The sequence below is a fragment of the Salmo salar genome, chromosome 04 (genome assembly GCF_965601325.2).
Source record: "Salmo salar chromosome 04, fSalSal1, whole genome shotgun sequence".
NCBI lineage: Eukaryota > Metazoa > Chordata > Actinopteri > Salmoniformes > Salmonidae > Salmo > Salmo salar.
The window spans coordinates 6,477,326-6,487,500 of NC_138294.1; the positions used below are offsets into that span (position 1 = coordinate 6,477,326).

Below are 10,175 nucleotides of genomic sequence, written 5' to 3' on the forward strand. Positions count from 1 at the left end.
TGTAAATAGTGTAGATAGATAGTTATAGATAGTGTAGATAGTGTAGATAGATAGTTATAGATCGTGTAGATAGATAGTTATAGATAGTGTAGATAGTGTAGATAGTGTAGATAGATAGTTATAGATAGTGTAGATAGTGTAGATAGATAGTTATAGATAGTGTAGATAGTGTAGATAGATAGTTATAGATAGTGTAGATAGTGTAGATAGATAGTTATAGATAGTGTAGATAGATAGTTATAGATAGTGTAGATAGATAGTTATAGATAGTGTAGATAGTGTAGATAGATAGTTGTAGATAGTGTAGATAGTGTAGATCGATAGTTATAGATAGTGTAGATAGATAGTTATAGATAGTGTAGATAGTGTAGATAGATAGTTATAGATAGTGTAGATAGATAGTTATATATAGTGTAGATAGTGTAGATAGATAGTTATAGATAGTGTAGATAGTGTAGATAGATAGTTATAGATAGTGTAGATAGTGTAGATAGATAGTTATAGATAGTGTAGATAGATAGTTATAGATAGTGTAGATAGTGTAGATAGATAGTTATAGATAGTGTAGATAGTGTAGATAGATAGTTATAGATAGTTATAGATAGTGTAGATAGATAGTGTAGATAGTGTAGATAGATAGTTATAGATAGTGTAGATAGTGTAGATAGTTATAGATAGTGTAGATAGTGTAGATAGATAGTTATAGATAGTGTAGATAGTGTAGATAGTGTAGATAGTGTAGATAGATAGTTATAGATAGTGTAGATAGTTATAGATAGTGTAGATAGTGTAGATAGTTATAGATAGTGTAGATAGTGTAGATAGTTATAGATAGTGTAGATAGTGTAGATAGATAGTTATAGATAGTGTAGATAGTTATAGATAGTGTAGATAGTGTAGATAGTTATAGATAGTGTAGATAGATAGTTATAGATAGTGTAGATAGTGTAGATAGATAGTTATAGATAGTGTAGATTGTGTAGATAGTGTTAACAGGATGAAGAAGCGGCGATCTTTATTTAAAAACCCTAAAAATAAACCAGTCAGATGTTATATATATATAAACACACAGTCCAGTTCCTGAACACTTTGAGACTCTTAATTTATAACCTTGTTATATATATATATAAACACACAGTCCAGTTCCTAAACACTTTGAGACTCTTAATTTATAACCTTGTTATATATATATATAAACACACAGTCCAGTTCCTGAACACTTTGAGACTCTTAATTTATAACCTTGTTATATATATATATATATAAACACACAGTCCAGTTCCTAATCACTTTGAGACTCTTAATTTATAACCTTGTTATATATATATATAAACACACAGTCCAGTTCCTGAACACTTTGAGACTGTTAATTTATAACCTTGTTATATATATATATAAACACACAGTCCAGTTCCTGAACACTTTGAGACTGTTAATTTATAACCTTGTTATATATATATATAAACACACAGGAACAGTTTCGATAGAAGAAAGAAAGCAAGATCACACACCTGTAAAGGTGAGGTACTGATTATCTGAACACAGAACTCTGAAAACAAGGACATGACAGTCTGGGGGGGGGGGGGGGGGGGGGCCGTGTCCGAATACCCACACCGGCGCTGTCAATATTACGCAGATGGGTGTGGAAATAAAAACGTTTGAAAATTGTAGTGTTTTAAATGTTATACACATTTGGGGCTTTATCACCTAGTAGAATTCACTGAACTCTATTGAGGAAGAGACTGGTATTTATCTGGTAGAATCGCTCCTCAGATGATCCCTTCTCAGTGTGGATGAGGGTAGGATGTTGTTGTGTTGCTCACTGCATATATTTATACTAAACACTACAGTCTAAATACTATGTAGTATAATTAGTACACAGTATGTCGTTTTAGTAAGTAGTACTGGAAGACAGATTTCAGACACTGCCCAAACACTTCCTGTCTTCTAGTCTGGCAGCGGTGGTGTTGAGTGTCCAGCAGGTGGCAGAGAAGAGAGTGACTTCATGTCCCCAGAGAGAGTTCTGTCCAGGTAAGGTAACGTTAGTATGTAGTAGAGTAGAACACATGTAAAACCTTGCATTATTGTGTTGGTTTTAATAGAGATAAGAATGATAGAAAACAGCCGTGTTGATCTAGTGTAGTGTATATCTATGTCTGTGTAGAGGCTGCTGCTTGTGCTGAAGTCCTCTGTGTGCAACAAGAACCACATCCTCAATCTAACCCTATATATACACACACACACACACGCACGCACGCACACACACACACACACACACACACACACACACACACACACACCACACACACACACACACACACACACACACACACACACACACACACACACACACACACACACACACACACACACACACACACACACACACACACACAGTAACCTAGCCCTGACTGATTATGTACACACACACATTATCTCTCACTGTCTCTGTCTGTCTGTCTGTCTCTCTCTCTCTCCTCTCTCTGTCCTCTCTCCTCTCTCTCTCTCTCTCTCCTCTCTGTCTCTCCTCTCTCTCCTCTCTCTCTCTCCTCTCTCCACTCTCTCTCCTCTCTGTCTCTTCTCTCTCTGTCTCTCCTCTCTCCACTCTCTCTCTCTCTCTCTCCTCTCTCTCTCCTCTCTCTCTCCTCTCTCTGTCCTCTCTCTCTCTCTCTCCTCTCTCTGTCTCTCCTCTCTGTCTCTCTCTCTCTCTCTCTCTCTGTCCTCTCTCTGTCCTCTCTCCTCTCTGTCTCTCCTCTCCTCTCTCTCCTCTCTGTCCTCTCTGTCTCTCCTCTCTCCACTCTCTCTCTCTCTCCTCTCTCTCTCTCTCTCCTCTCTCTGACCTCTCTCTCTCTCTCTCTCTCTCTCCTCTCTGTCTCTCCTCTCCTCTCTCTCCTCTCTGTCCTCTCTGTCTCTCCTCTCTGTCTCTCCTCTCTCCACTCTCTCTCTCTCTCTCTCTCTCTCTCTCTCTCTCTCTCCTCTCTCTGTCTGTCTCTCTCTCTCCTCTCTCTCCTCTCTCTCCCTCCTCTCTCCACTCTCTCTCCTCTCTGTCTCTTCTCTCTCCTCTCTGTCTCTCTCTCTCTCTCCTCTCTGTCTCTCCTCTCTCCTCTCCTCTCTCTCTCTCTCCTCTCTCTCTGTCCTCTCTCTCTCTCCTCTCTCTCCTCTCCTCTCCTCTCTGTCCTCTCTCTGTCCTCTCTCTGTCCTCTTAGTGATGTATATACATTAAATCCAGTGCATTGAAGCGGTAGTAGCATCACCAGTGCTAACACAGCTTGGTAGATAATATAAAAGTGATCAGTATCAATATAATAAATCAATGTGTAATATTGACCTATACATCATGGCCCCCTGTGAGACTGACTGAGTGACTGGAGTCTTCAGTGGCAATAACAACTGGGTCAGAACAGAAATATGGTGCAGGGATAAGCATGCATGTCCCTACTAGTCCTGCTTGTAGAGCACAGTAAACATATCATCATCATACATCACCTTCATCATTACCATCATCATTACCATCATCGTCATCACCATCATCATCATCATCATCATTACCATCATCATCATCATATATCATCATCATCATCACCATCACCATCATCACCATCATCATCACCATCATCATCATAATCATCATCATTACCATCATCATCATCATTACCATCATCATCACCATCATCATTACCATCACCATCATCATTACCATCATCATCATCATCACCATCATCATTACCATCATCATCATCATCAGCATCATCATCATCATCATCACCATCATCATCAGCATCATCATCATCATCATCATCATCAACATCATCACCATCACCATCATCATCATCATCATCATCATCATTACCATCATCATCACCATCATCATCATCATCATTACCATCATCACCATCATCATTACCATCACCATCATCATCATCACCATCATCATCATCATCATTATCACCATTACCATCATCATCATCATCATTACCATCATCTTCATCAGAGTTCAGTAGTAATCAGGAATTGAGAGGGAGTCACTGTTCATTAGCTGGTTATTAGTTCAACTCCCTCTTTTGGCTGGACCTTGTTATTGGTTCAAGTCCTTTTGGCTGAACAGGTTATTGGTTCAAGTCCTTTTGGCTGAACCAGCTTATTGGTTCAAGTCCTTTTGGCTGAACCAGCTTATTGGTTCAAGTCCTTTTGGCTGGACCTTGTTATTGGTTCAAGTCCTTTTGGCTGGACCTTGTTATTGGTTCAAGTCCTTTTGGCTGGACCTTGTTATTGGTTCAAGTCCTTTTGGCTGAACCAGCTTATTGGTTCAATTTCCTCTTTTGGCTGAACCAGCTTATTGGTTCAAGTCCTTTTGGCTGAACCAGCTTATTGGTTCAAGTCCTTTTGGCTGGACCAGCTTATTGGTTCAAGTCCTTTTGGCTGAACCAGCTTATTGGTTCAATTTCCTCTTTTGGCTGAACCAGGTTATTGGCTCAAGTCCCTCTTTTGGCTGAACCAGGTTATTGGCTCAAGTCCCTCTTTTGGCTGAACCAGCTTATTGGCTCAAGTCCCTCTTTTGGCTGGACCTTGTTATTGGTTCAAGTCCTTTTGGCTGGACCTTGTTATTGGTTCAAGTCCTTTTGGCTGGACCTTGTTATTGGTTCAAGTCCTTTTGGCTGAACCAGCTTATTGGTTCAATTTCCTCTTTTGGCTGAACCAGCTTATTGGTTCAAGTCCTTTTGGCTGAACCAGCTTATTGGTTCAAGTCCTTTTGGCTGGACCAGCTTATTGGTTCAAGTCCTTTTGGCTGAACCAGCTTATTGGTTCAATTTCCTCTTTTGGCTGAACCAGGTTATTGGCTCAAGTCCCTCTTTTGGCTGAACCAGGTTATTGGCTCAAGTCCCTCTTTTGGCTGAACCAGCTTATTGGCTCAAGTCCCTCTTTTGGCACTCTCCTGTACTTGGCATTGGCACTCTATTATGGTACTGTCTTTTGTCCATATAAACACCAAAGTCTGTTGTTCATGGGCCATATACAGTATGTCTGTTGTTCATGGGCCATATACAGTATGTCTGTTGTTCATGGGCCATATACAGTATGTCTGTTGTTCATGGGCCATATACAGTATGTCTGTTGTTCATGGGCCATATACAGTATGTCTGTTGTTCATGGGCCATATACAGTATGTCTGTTGTTCATGGGCCATATACAGTATGTCTGTTGTTCATGGGCCATATACAGTATGTCTGTTGTTCATGGGCCATATACAGTATGTCTGTTGTTCATGGGCCATATACAGTATGTCTGTTGTTCATGGGCCATATACAGTATGTCTGTTGTTCATGGGCCATATACAGTATGTCTGTTGTTCATGGGCCATATACAGTATGTCTGTTGTTCATGGGCCATATACAGTATGTCTGTTGTTCATGGGCCATATATGTCTGTTTTTAGTTTCTGGCCTCAGTACCATCTGGAGTTTTAGGGTCAAACTAGGTTTTTAGTGAAAACAGGGGTTAGGGTTCAAAGGTCAAACTAGGTCTCTAGTGAAAACAGGGGTTAGGGTTCAGAGGTCAAACTAGGTCTCTAGTGAAAACAGGGGTTAGGGTTCAGAGGTCAAACTAGGTTTTTAGTGAAAACAGGGGTTAGGGTTCAGAGGTCAAACTAGGTCTCTAGTGAAAACAGGGGTTAGGGTTCAGAGGTCAAACTAGGTCTCTAGTGAAAACAGGGGTCAGGGTTCAGAGGTCAAACTAGGTCTCTACTGAAAACAGGGGTTAGGGTTCAGAGGTCAAACTAGGTCTCTAGTGAAAACTGGGGTTAGGGTTCAGAGGTCAAACTACGTATCTACTGAAAACAGGGGTTAGGGTTCAGAGGTTAAACTATGTCTCTACTGAAAACAGGTTTAGGGTTCAGAGGTCAAACTAGGTCTCTAGTGAAAACAGGGGTCAGGGTTCAGAGCAAGCATTATTATCATCATTATTATAATTATTATTCATATAATTAATATAACATTATTATTATCATTATTGTTATAACTGGTCCTATGTACAGAGCGGTAGTGAAGTCGGAGTATACAGGCGATCATATTGACTCACTCTACTAAATGGAAGCTTTTGAAAATACTTAAAAAATAGATTTTTTTTCCCCCGTGAAGTTGATCAACTTGATTTTATAAAATCCCGTCTGATGCAGCTGAAGTCTCGTGTGCTTGAATCAGAGCTGGTCACTATGGAAATGGATAGGTCTGCCGCGATTGGTTGTTTTCACTTCCCCCGGCAGCGATTAGAGGGGAAGGGTGATGACATCACCAGCCCAGAGCTATCTGCCCAATCAGAGAAGAGGGCGGGAAAGAAAGTCCAGTCCTCTGAAAAAAAAAACGTGATGGGTTGATGTGGAGTTTTGTCGGCGGCTCTCTGTGATCTGATTGGCTGTAAGGCACTGCGAGGGAGTGGTCAGGAGAGGTCAGTCATGCTGAGGCTCATGGGTAGTCCTGGTCGGAGGTAAGGGACACGGGGACAGTCAGGAGGGTGAGAGAAGTCAGGGGTAAGAACACGGCCGTTCTCCCCAGAGGACCCCGTGATGGACAGCCTGGCCTTACTCCTCATGGCATCTGTAAATGTCATCTACACACACACACACACACACACACACACACACACACACACACACACACACACACACACACACACACACACACAGACACACACACACACACACACACAAACAAAATAAAAAATGCAATGGTCAGGGTCAGCTCCACTTGCTGTAGAAATATAAATGTATAGATATGTAAAATGTAGAAATGCAGTATGTAGAAATGCAGTATGTTGAAATCTAGAAATGCAATATGTAGTAAATGTAGTATGTAGTAAATGTAGTATGTAGTACATGCAGTAAATGTAGTATGTAGTAAATGCAGTATGTAGTAAATGCAGTATGTAGTAAATGTAGTATGTAGTAAATGTAGTATGTAGTAAATGCAGTATGTAGTAAATGTAGTATCTAGTAAATGCAGTATGTAGTAAATGTAGTAAATGCAGTATGTAGTAAATGCAGTATGTAGTAAATGTAGTATCTAGTAAATGCAGTATGTATGTAGTAAAGGCAGTATGTGGTATGTAGTAAATGCAGTAAATGTAGTATGTAGTATATAGTAAATGTAGTATGTAGTAAATGCAGTAAATGTAGTATGTAGTAAATGCAGTATGCAGTCTGTAATAAATGCAGTAAATGCAGTAAATGTAGTATGTAGTCAATGTATATGTAATAAATGCAGTATGTAGTAAATGTAGTATGTAGTAAATGTAGTATGTAGTAAATGTAGTAAATGTATATGTAGTAAATGTAGTATGTTGTAAATTTAGGATGTAGTAAATGCAGTATGTAGTATGTAGTATGTAGTAAATGCAGTAAATGTAGTATGTAGTAAATGTAGTATGTAGTAAATGTAGTATGTAATAAATGTAGTAAATGTATATGTAATAAATGTAGTATGTAGTAAATGTATGTAGTAAATGTAGTACATTTAGTATGTAGGAAATGCAGTATGTAGGAAATGCATATGTAGTAAATGCATTATGTAGTAAATGTATAAATGCAGTATGTGGTAAATGCAGTATGTAGTAAATGCAGTATGTAGTAAATACAGAAATGCAATATGTAGTAAATCTAGAAATGCAGTATGTAATAAATATAGTATGTGGTAAATGCAGTATGTAGTAAATGCAGTAAATGTAGTCAGTGTAGTAAAGGCAGTAAATTTAGTAAGTAGTAAATTAAGTATTTAATAAATGTAGTATGAGGTAAATGCAGTATGTAGTAAATGTGGTAAATGCAGTAAATGCAGTACATGTAGTATGTAGTCAATGCAGTATGTAGTATGTAGTAAATAGAGTATGTAATAAATGTAGTATGTGGTAAATGCAGTATGTAGTAAATGTAGTAAATGCAGTAAATGCAGTAAATGCAGTAAATGCAGTAAATGCAGTAAATGTAGTATGTAGTATGTAGTAAAAAGGTAGTATGTAGTAAAAACAGTAAATGTAGAATGTAGTCAATGTAGTAAATGCAGTAAATGTAGAAGTGCAGTATCGAGTAAATGTAGTAAATTCAATAAATGCAATAAATGCAGTAAATGTAGTAAATTCAATAAATGTAGTAAATGCAGTATGTAGTAAATGTAGAAGTGCAGTATGTAGTCGATGTAGAAATGCAGTATGTAGTAAATGTAGTATGTAGTAAATGTAGTATGTGGTAAATGCAGCACTTAGAAAATGCAGTATGTAGAAAATGCAGAATGTAGTAAATGTGGTATGTAGTAAATGCAGTATGTAGTAACTGCAGTATGTAGTAAATGTAGTGTGTAGTAAATGTAGTGTGTAGTAAATGTAGTATGTAGTAAATGTAGTATGTAGTAAATGCAGTATGTAGTAAATGTAGTATGTAGTAAATGCAGTATGTAGTAAATGTAGTGTGTAGTAAATGTAGTATGTTGTAAATGCAGTATGTAGTAAATGTAGTATGTAGTAAATGTAGTATGTAGTAAATGTAGTATGTAGTAAATGCAGTATGTAGTAAATGTTGAAAATGTAGCAAATGCAGTATGAAGTAAATGTAGTATATAGTATGTAGCAAATGTAGTATGTGGTAAATGAGGTACTTAGAAAATGCAGTATGTAGGAAATGCAGTATGTAGAAAATGCAGAATGTTATACGTAATAAATGCAGTATGCAGTATGTAGTAAATGCAAAACGTGTGTGACAGTATGGTGTATGACAGTATGGTGTATGACAGTATGGTGTGTGACAGTATGGTGTGTTACAGTATGGTGTGTGACAGTATGGTGTATGACAGTATGGTGTATGACAGTATGGTGTATGACAGTGTGGTGTATGACAGTGTGGTGTGTTACAGTATGGTGTGTTACAGTATGGTGTATGACAGTATGGTGTATGACAGTATGGTGTATGACAGAATAGTGTGTTACAGTATGGTGTGTTACAGTATGGTGTATGACAGTATGGTGTGTGACAGTATGGTGTGTGACAGTATGGTATGTTACAGTATGGTGTGTGACAGTATGGTGTATGAAAGTGTGGTGTATGACAGTATGGTGTGTGACAGTATGGTGTATGACAGTATGGTGTGTGACAGTATGGTGTGTTACAGTATGGTGTATGACAGTATGGTGTATGACAGTGTGTTGTATGACAGTATGGTGTATGACAGTATGGTGTGTGACAGTTTGGTGTGTTACAGTATGGTGTATGACAGTGTGGTGTGTGACAGTATGGTGTGTTACAGTATGGTGTGTGACAGTATGGTGTATGACAGTATGGTATGTTACAGTATGGTGTATGACAGTATGGTGTATGACAGTGTGGTGTATGACAGTATGGTGTGTGACAGTATGGTGTGTGACAGTATGGTGTATGACAGTATGGTGTGTGACAGTATGGTGTATGACAGTATGGTGTATGACAGTATGGTGTGTGACAGTATGGTGTGTATGACAGTATGGTGTGTATGACAGTATGGTGTATGACAGTATGGTGTGTGACAGTATGGTGTATGACAGCATGGTGTATGCCAGTATGGTGTGTGACAGTATGGTGTATGACAGTATGGTGTGTTACAGCATGGTGTATGACAGTATGGTGTATGACAGTATGGTGTGTGACAGTATGGTGTATGACAGTATGGTGTGTTACAGTATGGTGTGTTACAGTATGGTGTGTTACAGTATGGTGTATGACAGTATGGTGTGTGACAGTATGGTGTATGCCAGTATGGTGTGTGACAGTATGGTGTGTTACAGTATGGTATGTTACAGTATGGTGTGTATGACAGTATGGTGTATGACAGTATGGTGTGTGACAGACAGTATGGTGTGTTACAGTGTGGTGTATGACAGTATGGTGTGTGACAGTATGGTGTGTTACAGTATGGTGTGTGACAGTATGGTGTCTGACAGTATGGTGTATGACAGTATAGTGTGTATGACAGTATGGTGTATGACAGTATGGTGTGTTACAGTATGGTGTGTGACAGTATGGTGTGTGACAGTATGGTGTATGCCAGTATGGTGTGTGTGACAGTATGGTGTGTGACAGTATGGTGTGTTATAGTATGGTGTATTACAGTATGGTGTATGACAGTATGGTGTATGACAGTATGGTGTATGACAGTATGGTGT

General features: G+C 38.7%; 1 protein-coding gene across 1 annotated transcript in view; it reads right to left on the bottom strand.

Moving 5' to 3' along the window:
• Window positions 1-998: 998 nt before the first annotated feature.
• The window catches only part of LOC145878573 (glutamate receptor 2-like), a 104,293-nt gene continuing 95,116 nt past the window's right edge, over window positions 999-10,175 (bottom strand). Inside the window, exon 13 of the mRNA XM_082973940.1 lies at window positions 999-6,602. Within this exon, the coding sequence (XP_082830066.1) occupies window positions 6,432-6,602 (171 nt within the window). The 3' untranslated portion in view covers window positions 999-6,431. The remainder of the gene's footprint in view (window positions 6,603-10,175) is intronic.